Raw genomic sequence first — 18,590 nt, forward strand, 5'->3', positions numbered from 1 at the left:
GGCACTTTGGGTTTACAGATATCTTTGACCATTTCTTCCGATTTCGGATCCGATGATTTGAGTTCTTTCAATTTATCAGAAGTCTTGGCTTCTTCAATCATTGTTACGATTTTTTCAATATGCCGCACATTCTGGAGATCCAGCTTGGCGTTAAAGTCTACGGCCGATTGTGGATCGAACTCTTCAACGATTTTGTCTCTGCTGTCTATGGCTTCTTTTCTCACTACCTCAATGTTCAGTATGTTAGATTCATCTTCGGATATTGGTTTCGTCCGAACATCCTTAGACGGAATGATATCAATTTTTTCAATGTCTTCAGCTCTCGTTGATTCGAGTTCTTTCTCAATAATTGTAACCTTCATTGTAGTAACATGATTTGTTTTTTCCTCGATCGACGCAGAAGATCCAGTGCCGATTTCCGATGGCACAGAAACAACTTTTTCGTCATTCAAACCCGTAGTTTTGGGTAGCGAGGTCTCGGATTCTGTGGTGGTCTCATCCAATGTTTCCAACAACTGTTCCCGTTGCATTGAAATCTGCCTTTCGAAATCCAGGAAACTTTGTACGGTTTCGGACGCATTTCTTTTCGTACCATCCATCGTACCCACGGTTCCCGGGAATGTAACGCCAACCGACTCCTTACCCGATGACGACGATGACTTCACAGTCATCGTGCTCACGCGCGAAGTTTCCACCACAGTACTCTCAGAAGAGCTCACGCTGATCGACGACTCCGACTTCTCACTTTCCTTCTTTTCGAACACTTTTTTGACTGCACCTGCGATCGTTGCTCCACCCAGAATTGGCGCCCCAACTATGGCCATGGCGCCCAATTTGGCGGCATCCTTTATGTTCTCTCCAAGCGTTTTATTGTTCGTTGTCCCCTGAACCGTTTGCTGTCTACTCACTTCCGAACCACTAGAAACCACTTTATGCACCATCTCCGGGGACCGATTCAGCGCATCATCGTTCGAGGCAATGAAACCTCGATCGACCGCATCTGAAATCGACATTACATCGCCACTGTTCGGATGCCGGAAGGTTCCTTTCGCGACATCTAGCAGACCCCGCTGCAAGGCACTGGTGAAGCTTATGTTTACCTCCCGGTCGTGCACCTGCTCTTCGAGCTGATGCTCGTCTACAATTATTCCCTTCTGGCGAGCCTCGTCAACCGACATGATCTCCCCGGTGGACACATCCTGGACTTCGGTGGCCGAGATCAGCGCGTAGCCCGATTGAATTTCAACAGTTTTCGTGGTGATGGTATGCTGAGAAGAGACCGACTCCGTCACCGATGTGATCGCCGTGTTAGCTTGCATTCCCAGAACCAACTGGGGAAGGGGTTTTACCTCGAGTAGACCAATTTCGATGGCTTCCTGCAGGGGGAGTTCCTCGGATGTTTTGGGGTTCTTGAAGGATTCGTTCGTTGGATTGATCAGCTGTCGATCGAGGGCCTCGTCGAGGCTGACTGCGTCCGCGTTTGGCGTGAAGGGAGTTGCCATTATGAAGTCCGTTTGGATGCTATCGTTGACACCCATCCGAATCTTGGTAATAGGATGAATGATCTGCTTTCCGGTCACGTCCAGCAGGTTTCTCTTCACAATCACTGGGAGGGTCATTCCCACGGGTGGAATACAAGGGGAATAATTTGGCAGTGGGAAGACATTTTCGTTGATGGCTCGATCCAGTGGGACATTGTTGATGGTACATTTGTCCTCATCAACAACGCGAGATGTTATCGCTTGCTCTAGGGTTACCCTCTCCTTACCATGAACCATAACCTCACTCAAAGGATCGACGATTTCGCAGATCAAGGCCTCCCTAAGGGTTAGCAAACACCCGGTTTCGGGATGATAAATCTTCGATCCATCAACATCCAACAAACCTTGCGTTTTCAATTCCGGTATAGCGAGCGACTTCGCTAGAGGAATGAAAACATTATTCGTACCATGTCGTTCCAAAATACCCCGATGGATCGCTTCGTTGATCGTAAGCACGTGACCCCGCTGTGGATCCACAATCCTACCACGGGTACCATCCAAACGACCAGCTGCAATGACGCGATCAAGCGATGACGCCTGTTCAAAAAGTTTGGGATCTTCCAGCAGGTCGGCGGTTTCTCGGTCCAGAATGCCTTTTTCGGCAGCATCTCGGGGGCGCAGCACACATTTTCGCATACGCTGTAACACAACGGGTTCCTTCTCGTACCGTTGTTGGGAAGAATCGACCACCGTTGTTATGACGATACCTTCCGAAGACCGACGGCTGTTGCTCTCCACGCTCAGCTTCTTCCGCAAGGCCGCCCGTTCTGGGCTAGGAAGTTGACTACGGGTTATAAGGCCACGCTCGTAAGCTAGCTCGATTGGAATTTCCTCACCGGTTGCCGGATCGACCATGGTCTTGAGCAAGTGGAAGGCCCCAGCCGCGGCAACTAGTGGTGCTCCACAAACCGAAAGCACCCCACTTTGAGCAGCCTCAATCAAACAAATCGGCTTCCCCGAACGACCCTTGATTTCACCAGCCTCGGGATCAATTATCCCACGGTTCAGTGCTTCCTGGAGGTTCATAACTTCATTCGTACTAGGGTCTGTGATCTTGACCAAATTGGGATCAATTTTACCGCTGAGAACGGCGTTAACAATACTGTCCGACTTACCGCTGTCAGTGAAAATAACGAGCGCGGTCGATGGATCGTAAATAACCCCCGGTGCCACCTGCAGCGGTTCCGGGCTGAGGATTTCCGGCGTTCTCAAACTTTCCACCGGTACCGTCCGTTCGTCACCGTCAGAAGAAATTTCAATAACATCCGGACGACCGGAAATTTTGGTCACTTGAATCGTGCGGCTCGTGGCACCGGACTCATCCGGAACCTGTACGAAGATGATCAGCTTACGCGTGATCGCTTCTCGCAGCGTGATTTTGTCACCTTGTGCCAGCGCATAGTGGCCGGTAGCGTCCAGGAGTTTCCGCTCGAGGGCTCGATCGAGCGTGAGCTTACACTGAGGGTTCCTCGAGTCGATCACAAAAGCCGACTGGCTGTTGATGATCCTGAGCTTGATGCACTCTTCAAAACTAACCAAACGATCGGTACCCGGAATGATGTACAATCCGGAAACCGCGTCAAAGAGATCTCTAGCAATTGCGTCCGAAAGAGACCACCCATCGGGCGGAAGTTCGAAGCTTTGTGTTTGCCTGCTGCGTTCCTTGTCCAAAAAGGTGGTTGTAATGTGAACTGTTTTGGAGTCCCCTTTACCCTTAACGAGTCGAGTTTCGAACTCCAGTGGAATGGGCGCTGTTTTCGAATTAACAACAATAGGAACTTCGCTACTGGTTTCCTGCGACGGAATTGCTTCCGTGTCGGGCAGGATAAGGCCATGGTTTAAAGCTTGCTGTACGGAATAAATGTTACCAGTCGACGGGTCACGGTACGTACGGGTATTCTCGTCGATCAGTCCCCGGCGGACTGCTTCTGTAAAGGAAAGCAGCACGTCGGGCTGGGACTCGACCTGTTCGCCGGTGTGCGTGATCGTGACGTAACGTTTGATTGTTTTCACAACGGTTTCGGTTGTGAGGGTAATATTTAAAAGGCTTATCAGGAGTAAGGCGCCCTCGGGGGTAATAAATTTACGCTCGATAGCTGGTTCCAGCGGTAGAACTTTGCCGGTTCCCGGTTCGAGCAAAAAACCTGTTTTGGTATCGATCAGATCGTGGTAAACCAGCTCTCGCAGGGACAGCTCGTGTTTCCCTTCGGCGAACACTCCGATCTTCCGACCGAGCATTTCGTGTACCTCCGGACGAATGAGTGCTTGCGCGACGGCTTCGTCAAAATCAACCAGAACCCCTTTGCCGACATCCAGCTGGAAGCGATCGTCGCTCTTGCGGACCACATTTTTCGCCAGAGCCGTATTGAGCGAAACAAATTCACCGGAATGTGGATCTTTGAAACCGAAAATATTGAAAATAGATTTGATGGAGACCGACGAGATGAGACCCCGATCGACGGCCTCCGGAATGGTCATCATCTCTCCGGTCTCGCGCTGACGGTAGCGATTTTCGAAGGGCAGAATAATCTCTTGCTCGAGGGCTTCCTTCAGCGTCAGCAACTCACCCTTGCTCTTGTACACACACTTAACACTATCACTATCTAACACTCCTAAACTAATAGCACCTGGAATATTGACCCGCTCGCGTCTCGTCGGGGACGCGATCTTCTCTGTCTTGTTGTCGAACAAACTCAGATCGCAAACGTCCTTCAGTGTCATAGGTTTGCAGATAAGCTGCCGATTGCGCGCTTCCGCAAAGGTTAGCTTCTCCTTCGTGAGTGGGTTCATGAAACGACCCGTTTTCGCATTCAAAATCCCTGCCTCTAGGGCCTGCGCTACCGTGATCTTGGTGTCATTCTTTGTGTCCACAATTTCCCGCAAGTCGGGATTCACGAGGTTTTTCGCGATGGCTGAATCCAGTCGGAACGTATCGCCAGTGTTACGATCAATGACCCAACCACCATTATCCACCAGACCCTGACCGATGGAATCGGTCAGCGAGAGCGTGTGGGGCGCAATCTTGATCGTCTCATTACGAACCAAGTACCCGCATTCGTAGGCATCGGCCAGCGTGATTAGATCGCCGGTCTCGGTACGATAGAGCCCATTGCTGACATCGACCAGGCCCTGTTTAATGGCATCGACAATACTTTTTGCTTCCCCTTCGTTATATTTTACAGTGGAGGAGGTGCGTTTGACAGGGGAGGATGATAGCTCGCTGTTGCTGGTCGTTACCTTGATGCGCTTCTCCGTGCTGTCGTAACCGTTCTCGGCTTCGAGAATTTCCTTCTGTATCACCTCTAGCAGACTCATGGGCCGTCCGTCGCGATCCAGCGCTGCACCGGGCCTGAGCAAATTATTCACCAGTTCCGCGTCTATCAGTTGCCTCCGTACCGCTTCCTCCAGACTTAACCTCTCCCCGTTCACGTTCAACTGACCGCTGCGCACATCCAGTATCCGCAGCCGGATGGCTTCCCCAACCGTCAATATCCGACCACTGACCGGGTCCACAATTCCGGGCGTATTCAGTATCGTATCCCCATCTTCAATTTCGCTATTTGTGCCTACGGCTTCATTTGTGCGCGAAATGCGCTTCAGACTGCGAATCTCGGTAAACTGTACCGACGATGCGTTCCCGTCGCCGTTCGGATGATGATGCACATTCGACTGCATCCCGAGCTTACTCACTTTCTTCGTGGGGGAACTCTCGCGAGAATTGCTGCTGTCCAGCGTGTCGTACACCAGATTGTTGTTGGAAATCTTTGTGATCCTATGGGAGGGAAAGCGAGAAGTGTAAAAAAATTGAAATCATTAAATTGATTTATCGATTGGCAAAGTGCTCGGACATTAAACAGACCGCGCGCGGGATATGAACTGCAAAGTGGCTCCTTTAAAGTCCGGAAAAAATATTGACTGCGCGCGATGTTAAGTGAAGATGCTACTTACTGCGTCGCCGAATAGGTGCTGGTGTAGACGTCTTCCGTTAGCTCCTCGAAACCGTCGTCGTTTTTGTTGCTGCTGCTCATCGGACGGCCGAGATTGAACTCCAACCGATAGGTTCGAAGCGGCTTCTGGAGACTTTCGGCATAGCGCTGTTATCGCGAGACAGAAAAAATAAAAAGAGCATGTGCAAATTATTATATATTAAAACCGTAGCCGCCATACGTGCGGAAAAACTCGTAAATAATCTTGATTTATGGGGAAATTACCCTGAACTCGTAGGAGAAATCATACTCGTAGACGTGGTCCTCCTGCCCCGGCAGACGTCTTTTCTGGGCCATATTCTTACGCGGGTGTGAATCACCAGCGCCGCTTAGTTTACGATTTTCCAATTTGCCGCCGCCGCCGTTGCTGCAGTTTCATTTACAACCAGCGAAATCGAAAGTTTTACTGTGGAGCACTTATTCTCCTCCCCCACACAGACACACGGTACAGATCTAACCTATCCGATTCCGTTGCGTTCCCACGCTGATTAACGCGGCAAGGTGAGATTTTGCTTTTTTATGACCTTGAAAAGTTTCCTTAATTTCGCTCTCTGCTGGTAAAGGAATACCCCCCAATCGGTGTGGAAAAATTGAAGGTTACATAGTAGCAAGGAAACGCCTTTCAGGTCTACCCATCCAACAACCTGCCGTAGACAACGCGGTTTGGAAGAGGGAAGACCCGAAGAGGGCAAAACATGCACGGGTAAGGCTCGTCCATGTTTCGATTGGTGCGCCTTTGTGTGCGATTGCATGTCAAGGGGAAATAATAAATATGTGTTATGTGTCGTAATTTAGATCAATTATTCAATTTATTCCCGTGTTTCTGTCGGTTTCAATTTAAATTTTCCTATGAGTATGTATTCCTTTAAGTACATCAAATTCTAAATGTAGTTTTGTGCGACACCAAGCCTGTTCATCTCCGAAACATCAAACTATTCTCCACAAGAATCGTTCTTCCAACTTCTGGATTTTAAGAAAATTACGTGCTCAGAAATCCAAAACCAATGTAAAATTGAAGATATTGGAAATCGAATGTTTCTCCTAACATGAAGTGCTCCCCATAGCCCCATAGCTCCCCATAGCAAAATAACATTTCAGAGTCGAATGGAATTCTGAAGCGCAAAATTGGGACTCTAAGAATAAGTGTGTCGGATTGAAGTTTTGAAAAAATAATGAATTTATTCCCTTTTCCATCATACCAGAATCTTCTGAAACCACTTTCAGTTGCTCAAGCGGGGCTTGTCAAAACTAAGAAAAGAAAATGTTTTTTTTAATTGGTTCCTTCCACTCCAGCCAAAATCATTTTCGATTGATCCATTTTCTTTTGAGATTTTGGAAAACAAAAGTTTTCATTAATGCATCGAACTACACTAGTGGACTTTAATCATTACCATCGTCGAAGTGTTCCAATTCACATGTGAAAAGACGCTCCCAGTTAATCAATTGAAGGTTTAATCCATTTCATTTCATCAAAAAACAGTCCCAGACAATTTAAAAAAAGTCGTATTAAAAAAGGCAAACGAAGGCATAGTAACCACACTTTCCACGACACCACCAGTACCGCTAACTGATTAAACCTCATTTGACGAAATGAGGTTTAATCAGTTAGAAAAAATTTTACATTTAAAAATATCAACAAAAATTTAAGAAAAAAAAATCATTAAAAAAATTATTAAAATTATTAATTAAAATTAAAATTAATGTTTCTCAAAAATGTAATTAATGTTATTTGAAAATTCTGAAAAAAAAATTAATACCTCATATGAAAAATATTCAACAAGCTATCCATACATCGGAAAGCATTTCTACAGTTTTTCGAACAAAAACTTTTTCATGTGTTCTTTGAAACTAACTAGTTTGTTACGGCTAACATACTAACACACTACGTAATATATTTCTGTGAGAATTCTCGCAAGTTCTGCAAACTTTCTTCTATTCAGAAGTATGTCAAGAACATGATAATCTCCAGAATATACACACAAAATTGTTAGGCGTAGAACATTAGCTTTCCTGGAGTCCTTGTGTAAAAATGCCACAAGGCTAAAACTCTGTAGAATACGAGGGTCACTATTTATATTTCGGGAATTGGCAACACTGATGTCATGTGAGTCCATCTGACGGTTCCATCGTAAAGTTTGACATTTTTGACGATATACGTACTCAGAACATTTTGTCATACGGACGCTATTTGTTTATTTTATATTTAGTTGAAAGTTTGGTCTCGGCAAAAAATGGAACTGAATCGTGAACATTTTCGTGCGATGATTTTTTACGACTTTCGACGTGGATTATCACAACAAGAGTGCGTCAATCAACATAATTTGACTTTTGGCGATGAAGCTCCATCAAAAACCACTGTGTATCGCTGGTATAGTGAATTCAATCGTGGTCGTAGTTCGCTGTCCGACGAGTTTCGTGAAGGTCGTCCAAAATCGACTGTAGTGCCAGAAAACATCGATGCTGTGCACGAAATGATTAAGCAAGATCGTCATGTAACCTATTGTGAGATTGAGGCATCCCTAATCATTAGTTCCACCAGCATATATGCGATTTTACATGAACACTTAGTTGTGCGAAAATTATGTTCACGTTGGATCCCACATAATTTGACAATCGCTCAAAAAAAGGCTCGTGTCGATTGGAATAAATGCTTTGAAAATTGGTTTAAGCGCATGCAAAAGTGTATCGATCATCGTGGCGAGTACTTTGAAAAACAATAAAATTATATTCGCAGCTTAACTATTTGTTTTTGTTCCTATTCCCGAAATATAAATAGTGACCCTCGTACACTATATCGCCAACTTGATTTCTTCCTTTGGTCGAATGTTTTTAGGTCTTATAGTTTTTAAGCTAGAATTTTTTGTGAAAAAATAAGAAAATCAACTTTGGCAACTTCGAAAAGTAGACTGTTCCAAGAATGCTGCTTAAATGACCAATGTATTTACATACACATTGCAATTTGAGATGATACTGACTGTCAAGTTGGCATGAAATTGGAAAATAAGCTGAAAATAACTTTAATTTTTTATGTTTCTCGAACTTTCTCTTTGATATTCATAACCTTTTCGACATAGAAACCTGACGCTGACCAAAACGCATCAAATCTAAAAATAATCAGTCAAATTCATCGATCCGTCCTCGAGTTAAACCGTGACGTACGGACACCGGACAATCATGTTCCTGTCGAGAAAGTTTAGTTTAGTGATTCAATTACGAAAAAACAGTTATACAACGCGATAAAAAATCGAAGGAGTAATGATAACAAAACCTAACTTTCATACGAGAGCTGTATGATAAGACCCCTCCCAGGCCAGATAATCGATGTCGAATATGAAAAAAATATGTTATCGTTGGGAATTATCATAATAAAATACGCCATTCATTGGCTTGCGAAAAATAACCGGTCATGCTAAAAAAGAGAGTTTTACATTCTGATAAATAATTGGCATTCAATTAGAAAGGGTTGGTCTCAGAATAGGTATCCAACTCGCCGTATTTTCCAAAACCCGCAACGATGCAGAGATTATTTGTATCTAAACACTCTGACTCCTCCAAGGAGAATAAAATCCCATTTTTCCGTCGTTTCCAAAACCGTGTGCTACTTGATTGTGCTCTTGTGGCCGAGTGGCTAGCGTCACACCTAACATGCCGGGGGTTCGGATTCCATTCCCGTTCTGGTCGGGGGAATTTTTCGTCAAGAAATTTCATAAAAACATGACCTGCTGCAATTTTCGTTCATGTCGACTCCAGGGAAACCGAAATCGACCCCAAGGGGTTTAAATTGATGAAAATTCCAATTTTCCCATACATTAGTTCTGGCATTTCTGTGCTCACCTACCAGCGCCGTCTATAACGAGCAACTTATAGAGCTTATAGATGTTGGTTCTGATCCTCTTGAAGACTTTCGTGATGTATATATTCAGTGCAGTATGCGCATTGACAAAAACGAAAGAAAATGCGTTTGTAGATATGTGAGTTGTGGATAGTACACCCGAAATTAATTTTTAGTACATGTTTTGGCATCCCGATTTATTATATTAAATGAGCCTAAAAATGACAGAAAATGTGCTACTCTCCAATACTGGTGTAGCATTTGTATAATATATATGCTATAGCAATATAAGAGCGACATGAGCGGCGAAACGAGAGACACATTGCAAATAAGCACGCATTAAAGTTATTCGCATTACTTTGCCTCATACACGGCCCAGACCGAAAAGAATATGGATTCAAGTTTTTGCTCTCCTTTTTACTCTTAGAAAACACTTCCCAACTTAAGTTTATAATGATGTGTAATATTGTCACGCGTTTATGCAACAGCACCAGTGGCTATGTGGGTAGCCTGGTCGTGTAAAACAGCCTTGCATTCCAGCCGGCTTTAGTTCGATCTCCGTTAACATTGTTTAGACTTTTTTTTTGTACAATCCCAAATTGACGCTTGGAAATCGGGTATATCCATATCATCCCTAACGAAATTACAGATTTTCAAAAATCTCTAAAAAATCTCAATGTTACACTTTAAAGGTCAATTTCGTTCGATACCTTTCAATAATAATAACAGAACAAAAATCAAGTTTTCTGCGATAACTGTAGTATTTTTACTACAGTTATCGCAGCTTTAATTTTATATGTCGATCATTAGAATCGATCCAATAGTTCAAAAGTTATGAATTTTTTTAAAAAGTCATTTTAGGAAAAAATTCGAAAAAAAAGTGATTTTTCCGACCACCCAAAAAACGGAAATGGTCTCCCTAGCGAAAAAATAAAAAAATACGGGTCTAATTTTCACTTTTCACGAAAATCTGAGAACCACTATATCGGTTTGACATGGAATGTATGTTTATATGTTTACTAGCTGACCCGGCAAACTTCGTTCCGCCCAAAATTTGTTTTTTTTTTGTTATCAATACCTTCAAAAATTGGGGGTCTCCGTAGCCACATTGGTTGCGCGTTCGCTTAGTAAGCGATCGATCGTGAGTTCAAAACTCAGGACCCTCATTGACCATCTTTGTGTTGTTACAGAATAGCTACGTCCACGCAACAATCATCAGCGATGGAGATCGATCCACGGTCGAAATAAGATCGATTCATCCATACATTTGCTCTGCTCTGCAAGACACATCGGGCTGCTGTTCTATAAATAACTCAACAATGATCAATCAACTGTCTCCGCTGTCCTGGATAATGGAAGAACAGAAAGAAAACTCTTACGCCTAAATGGCTACTGTGTAAATGTACCATATGTAATGATATAGAAGGAATACTGGCGAATGGCAACTGTGTAATGTACTAATTATAGATATGATAACCATGTGACAAGTACACGATTAAAATTTGGCTCTGTTACAGCTAAAATGCTAATGAGCCTAAAATAAATAAATGGGATAAAAAAAAAATACCTTCAAACATTCACGTTTCCTTACTATGAGCAAGTACATGGGTCCAATCGCAAAGCTTTTCATTAGTTGATATTCTAATCGACCCCATTGAATTTACCTTTTACTATAAAATTCCTAGTACTTCGAATAAAACTGATCATTATAATATCAGATTATTTTCAGACACAATTCTCGTTCAAGATTTTTCAACCACTTGCAAATAACATGTTTCTCCGTTACATGGAATAAATGTTTTATACAGAAAATATAATAGAATAAAGACAACCCTAAATCGGACAATTCCTTCCTCGAGTTCTGCTCCTATCAACACATTCGGCGATACTTTTTATTGGAATAGATAGAAGAAGATATAGGAGTGCGTTTCATCATATATATATATATGGAAATTTAATTTTCCAAATTTTCCCCTGTTTACTTCAGAGTTTTCCTAAAACTTTCAATTGTCATGTTTGGTTGGAACATTTTTGGTTGAAATATGTGTAATATTTTTATGGGACCCCCTCTCCATTCCAGAGGGGGGAGGGGTGTCATACCATCATAGAAACATTTCTCATACCCAAAAACCCTCACATCCCAGATTGTGCTTGATTAGCTCCGAGTTATGCAGAAATTTGTGTTTCATTTCTATCACAGACCACTACCCTAAAGAGGGGGGTGGATAGTCTAACCACCATAGAAACATTCATTGCACCCCAAAACCTTCACATGAAAAATTTGGTTTCATTTGCTTGATTAATTATCGAGTAATGCAGAAATTTGTGTTTCATTTGTATGGCAGCCTCCCCTTAGAGAGGGGGGTGGAGAGTCTAACCACCATAGAATCATTTATTGCACCCTGAAACCTCCATATGCCAAATTTTGTTTCATTTGCTTGATAAATTCCCGCGTAATATAGAAATTTGTGTTTAATTTGTATGGCAGCCCCCCTTAGAGAGGGGGGCTGCCATACAAATCACGAAAACCTTCCGCGGCCCCAAAAACCCCTACATACGAATTTTCGTGTTGATCGGTTCAGTTGTTTCCGAGTCCATAAGAATCAGACAGACAGACAGACAGACAGAAATCCATTTTTATATATATAGATAAATTCATATGTTTATATGTTTATATGTTTATATATTTATATGTTTATATGTTTATATGTTTATATGTTTATATGTTTATATGTTTATATGTTTATATGTTTATATGTTTATATGTTTATATGTTTATATGTTTATATGTTTATATGTTTATATGTTTATATGTTTATATGTTTATATGTTTATATGTTTATATGTTTATATGTTTATATGTTTATATGTTTATATGTTTATATGTTTATATGTTTATATGTTTATATGTTTATATGTTTATATGTTTATATGTTTATATGTTTATATGTTTATATGTTTATATGTTTATATGTTTATATGTTTATATGTTTATATGTTAATATGTTTATATCTTTAAATGTTTATAAAGGGTGTCCCACATCAAATTCATCACGGAAAAAACGCTGTATAAAATTACCCATTGGGTATTTTTTCTTGAAAATTTGGGTAGAAGTAGTTTAGAGTGCATTGTTTGAATGTATTTTTATCGTTGTTCAAAAATTAGAAAAAAATTGCGCCACCCGAAAGAAAATGTCGCGAATTTATTTTGCACAAGCACCTGGAAAATCCTCAACTTTCTCATCGGGACATCGGAAAACAACTCATAATCGTGCAGTCAAGGGTGAGTCGTGTGATTGAACGTTACAACAGTGGAATCCATTTATAATTACATCGAAGGGAGGTTAATAAACAGACGTCATACAAACCGTTTTGTGAAAAAAACCGTTTTTTATATAAATATGTACTTATGCATATAAAGAAGCCATTATATCCGACTTTTTACAATGAATTTTATATGAAAACTAAACTTCGTTGTATAAATTACGTAATAATAAACGGTAGGTTAATATAAGCGGAGTGATAATAAACGGATTCCACTGTACGAGCATCGAATGGAAGGAGAAATGTGATCAAAATTAACGTTCTTTTATTCATCGCTACATATGTATACAAAAATTATGGTGATAACACGTTAATTAAATACTGAGAGTAAAGTCTCGCTTGATTGAATTCATTTGAGAGATTTTAGATTAATTTTTGGAATTTTCTGATATGTGTCCACAAAATTAAATGTCTTCACAGTGAAAAAAAACGTTTTTCTAAGTCTTCACATCTGGTGTCCCTGGGTTATGGTTGCTGGTCGATGACAAATCCTGTCACTATTGACAATCATGATCATCATAGGCCGGGGAGCAGTTGACTCTACGAAAAAGGAAATATCCTTTTCACACGTCCGAATCGCACACGGACGAAACCGGTTCATGAGAAAAACAAGGAATAGCAAATAAAATAGCACCGAATAGCATCTTGGACAAAAAAGTGAAGCAAACCGTGCCACGGACGTCGTTATCTTTCCATCTGGACATGAACTCTTAGAATACCAACAAGGAGGAGATTAATCTTTTACAGTGACCACTCCAACAGTTGTAAAACTTATCCCACATATCTGAAAAACATTGTAGCGAGGAGAAGAGAAATTTTAAAGATCAAAAACTGATTGATAAAAATACCACCGCCAAGTTAGTAGATAGCATTCCAAGACGCTTTTATCGATTATTGGGAAACGGAAAGGTTATCGCACATTTCGGTTTAGGTTTTTTTTGAGAAGTTAGATTTTCTTTTTTCTAAGCACAGTTCATTTCTTGACTTCTTGCATATTTTTTCATTCACAATCCCAATAAACTATAATACAGATTAAATTTCATCTGTAGGACAGCTTGCCAAAATGCTAAATTCGAGCACAGAGAGCACAAGAAAAACGTCAAAACAAACGCGAGGCAATCGATAAAGTCGCTCTGTTCGTGCTGCATCAACGCACTGTGGGCTACGTGGCAAAATTTGTATATAAATGTGAATGAAAGAACCAGCAGCGGCATGTTCTCCGAGGAAAACTCTTCGCATCCGGAACACAACACACCAATTAATACCGACTTATGTAAACCACCACACTTCACTGCGGAGTGAGAAAATGCCAATTTTCCATCGCAACATATTTGCGGAAAATAGACACCGACAGAGGTGTGAAATTCACTTTTTTCACTTATTTTCCAATTTTGTTTATATATCTGCTGGCGGCGACGTCAGGTTCGTAATTAAAAAGTGGAAATTTGTCACCACCGGCGAGTTTTATGCCTGGCCATTAACAGTTAACGTCAACCGGTCCGTATGTTCGGTGGTGATTTGACAGCAGTTAATCGTTGGCTAAATTAAAACAGAACGACACTTTTTAACGACATTCACTTTTAACTAGGATCTATATGCTATCGCAGTTGATATTTCCAAGAGGATATCGTTGCACCAGATGTGCTATTCGATTGAAACGTCGATAAACTACTAACGCGTCCTTGCAAGGATTTCTAGGGGACACACACCACAACTGCTCCAAAGTTTCATTCGCCCAAGGATGACTTTCACATTTGCTGGCGCGACCTCGGTATCGAACAGCTCTGCCATTAACTATGGCTGGCCTGGGGATGATTCGGGGACAAATGTGAGATGAAGTGGAATGATGCACCGGAGGAAATACGTTCGAAACATATGATACGTCCGGTAGTATCTTCTCAAGGGAGCAGAGCGAAGAATTTACTCAGAGCAGTTGCTGCTCCTGGTGGGATCTCATTCTCCAGTATAAAATCGATGGGTGAGAAAGTAGTACTAGTAGAGCGTAGTACAGTGTTGAGTTCTGCCAAACGTCAGACACGTGGAACTGATAAACCACTCAATCACACTTACTATTGTTAGCTTTCGATTATTCAAATAAAAACACAAGCTTATGATGAAGGCAAACAGCACTAATCGAATTAATTTGAACCACTATCATTATCCGTTTATTTTTGGTCACATCAAAACAAGAAACGCGCATTAAACGAGCATACCAGTGTGGTCGACCTTAGCGCGACGCTAACGCTTGTCGGTTCAACAAGTGGACGAAACATGTGGCTAATCCGCATGGTGTACCGTCACCTCGCATAAACGATTAAAATGTAACACAAAAAAAAACCCGGTTGTGACATAATTGCCGCTTCACCGCAACGTGGGAATCCGTTTGTGAACGCTGTCACACACCGCGCGCCGCTACCGGTAGGAAGAACTCACCGCGCCGAAATGCGATAGGACTTGCCCTCAATACAGCATATACTACCACCACCGAACTGTGTCAAGCGTACACGAACGCTGGTTTCAAAGAGTGTAATTAGAGGCGAAGTTAGCAGCGTGAACGAACAGCTGATAATCTAATTTACCCGTGGAAGCTTCTAAGTTAACCCGCAAACCGGTACAGTAACCTGGCGCCGTTTGTTGTCGCAATCGGCGGTCACCGCGAGGGGTTCAAAGGATCAACAGCATAGCGGGATACTCGCTGATGTAATAGTCCAAATTTCGATTCGGGTGATCTTGATACAACGTCAGGTCGCGACGCGAGCATTTCGCCAAGTTCACAATGGCCTCCGGAATGGTCGTATACGAGAGAACCAGAAATAAACATTACGGCGGTTGTGTTATTTATAGCAGTGTCTGCTGCCTCTTTCTCTTGATGAATGCTGGCTAGTAGGGGCTGAGGCGGCGGAAGCGGCTAGTGTAAACACACAAATGTACAATTGTGTTTAATCACAACCAACCGCCCGACTGCAGATGATAGCGACGATAGTGACGGATCATTTCGGTACAATTTGCAGCAGTCATTATTTGCGGTATTCGCCCCGTTGGAGGCGAACTTTGCAGAGGAAAACATTCTTTTAACCTTGAACCACCGTTGCATCGCAGCACGGAAATCATAACCTCATAAACGTTGTCGGAATGTTAAGCAAAGATTGGTATTCATCGCGTAGTTGTTCGTTCATTGTATTGAAGGATGAAGTACTATCGAGTAAAAGGCCTGTCAATTGTTTTGACATTATCTCAGCGTTATTTGGGTTATCGTGTCAATTCGAAGATACGTCTAGTTACGTCTTCTTGACGATAAGAAAATCTGATGTTTAATGAGTCCTTGTATAACAATTTTAATACAGTAAAAACATAGTCAAAAGCTTGATTTCCAAAAGCTGAATCCGGCATTCCAATATTTATCGACGACGAGATGTGGGTTTATGAGTACGAAACACAATCCAGTCATCACGCAATGTTATGGTACTTTTCCAACAATCTGAAAACCTTGTATTCAGCTCGAAAAAGATGTTAACATGAATTACAGCAATGTTTGGCATCATGATTTTTGCCAATACACTAAGTTTAACACCTATAGAACCACATATTTTTTCAGAGATATGTAAGAAGTCGGTTAAATTGAAGTATACAGTTTAGGATATAATAACTATCTTCTTTATAAAACTGGCCATTTGAATTTTATTGTTGTGTCCCGGCGCGGAACATTCAAAAAACTAAAATTCCAGTGTTTCATAACTATAGAACCAGATGGAGAAACTCTCCCTCCTTTAGGAAATCAACGTCAATTTCACAGGAATGACAATAAGTTCCTAATTCGTAGTTTATCTTCAGTTCTTAATCAATTCAAATAACCCATTCGGAGTGGTTTCGACCAAGCTACGCCATGTTGAAGTGTGTATCATTAAACCATGCCATGACTTTCCGGATTTATTGAATTGATACCAAATTACCCAATTAACATGGTGTTTTTGATGCAAAACAGAAGTAAATGATTTTGAAGTACTTAAATAATTGCACCACTGACTATGCCCCATGGGATTAGCTTCCACATTAGTTTTTGGACCCGCAGCTTTGGAGATGGGATTTTTATGATTTGAGGGGAATTTTCTCAAAAAGGCCTGGTTCAGATAGCTTTCCATCAACACGAAGTGCAATGAAATACTTCAGAATCATTCACTGCTGTATTTGCATCGAAAACAGTGTGATAATCGAATGTTTCGCGCCTGGACACAACAATTAAATTTTATTGTTGTGTCCAGGCGCGAAACCCCCAAAAAACAAAAATGGCCAGTTTTATTAATGAAGATTCTATATACTTCAATTTAACCGACTTCTTACATATCTCTGAAAACTCAGAAAAAAGGAGTGGTTCTATAGTTGTGAAACGCAGTGTAGAATAGGAACCTTACTTGGAAGTTTGCATGAATCATTTCGTCGAGATAAGCGAATCAGCTCATTATCGTGTATCTAGGGAACCGATCCTTTTGGAATAGGATTACGTCTTTCACTTCCGTAATGGAGTGTAAGTTCAATGTTTAGGAAAAGTGAGCGTTACGTTGGAGGTGTAAGGTTTTGAGAGTTATTACATCTTTGTCGGCTGAACGAAGTGGTATGATAATCACTTCATTCGAAAGATGAAAGTTCTACGACTTAAGTGCTTGTTACTTATTAACCCAAAAACTTCAATAGTCAAAAAACTGCTGCTATTGGAATCGAAAAAAAAATGTGAAAATGAGACCTGCCTGAAAATTTATCTGTGTTTGGATATATGTCAATATTGAATGAACCACAATGTGTCATGCTACTAACCATTCACGAATATATAACCTAACATGCATGGATAATTCAGAAACCTGACCGAATGATAATATTCACTTTTGCTGCCACAAATGAATATATGCAGCGAGGAATGAAGCCTGTTGATTGCATATCAGAGCTGTACCTAACATCGCATACCACTCTCGAAGCCTGCGTACATGTTTGAACCGTAAAATGAAAAAAAAATCTGACTACCCTTCCCTGAGCATCTAGCTAGCTAAATATTCACATAGTTTGCACTCTCTGACAATTATGGGTCAGGATGTGCTGCAGTAATTGAATATGAACCATTCGCTTTGCGTAGTCCGTATGATCCTGCTGCTTCATGATGCATGGAGAGATTCGACATGTTATGAGTTAGAGGCAAAGAAGAATGTAAACTTTTTGTACCGAAACCGATCATGACAGTTTTGGTTTGCTTGCTCGTGTATCATGAAGTGCGAAGTGCGAAGCAGTATTGTCTCGATCTCTTTTTGTATATGAAAGCAAAAAAAAAATGCCACTGGGGGAAATGATTTCTGCAAGATCATATTTGAACAAACGAAAGCGAATTATTCTGTGAAACGGTCAAACGGCAAACACTGATTTCTCTCATTCGACTTCTGGTGACAACATTCGTACTTGCGATGCAAATTACTCTCTACCAGATTGGCAGGCCGAAAGGCAGATTTTTTAAATGAGAAAATTTTGAATATATTTTTTAAGTTAATGTCATATGATTACTCAAAACATTTAGGGAAAATGAAGAGTATACGGACTAGTTGAAAATCATGTTTCCCCAAATGGAGTTTTTGCAATTTAATATATTGTTTTTTTTAATTAATCGTCCAAAGGTTCTGTGAATAAGTGTGTCCCAATGTTCTTCTTCTTCTTCTTCTTCTTATATGGCACTAACGTTCCTAGAGGAACTCCGCCGTCTCAACGTAGTATTACTTGCGTCATTTTCATTAGTACTTAGTTGAGATTTCTATGCCAAATAACACGCCTTGAATGCATTCTGAGTGGAAAGCTCTAGAATACGCGTGACCACAGTGCAAGTCAGAGGAAATTTCTTTGAAGAAAAATTTCCCCGACAAGAACGGGAATCGA

The 18,590-nt window shown here is 41.4% G+C and overlaps 1 protein-coding gene across 1 annotated transcript in view; it reads right to left on the reverse strand.

Annotated features, from left to right (window-relative positions):
- The window catches only part of LOC129765973 (microtubule-actin cross-linking factor 1, isoforms 1/2/3/4-like), a 229,666-nt gene that overhangs the window by 35,718 nt on the left and 175,358 nt on the right, over window positions 1-18,590 (reverse strand). Inside the window, exons 21-22 of the mRNA XM_055766432.1 lie at window positions 5,490-5,635; window positions 3-5,313 (exon numbers count right to left, since the gene is read on the reverse strand). Of these exons, the coding sequence (XP_055622407.1) occupies window positions 3-5,313; window positions 5,490-5,635 (5,457 nt within the window). The remainder of the gene's footprint in view (window positions 1-2; window positions 5,314-5,489; window positions 5,636-18,590) is intronic.

This window comes from Toxorhynchites rutilus, chromosome 2 (genome assembly GCF_029784135.1).
Source record: "Toxorhynchites rutilus septentrionalis strain SRP chromosome 2, ASM2978413v1, whole genome shotgun sequence".
In the NCBI taxonomy this organism is placed as follows: domain Eukaryota; kingdom Metazoa; phylum Arthropoda; class Insecta; order Diptera; family Culicidae; genus Toxorhynchites; species Toxorhynchites rutilus.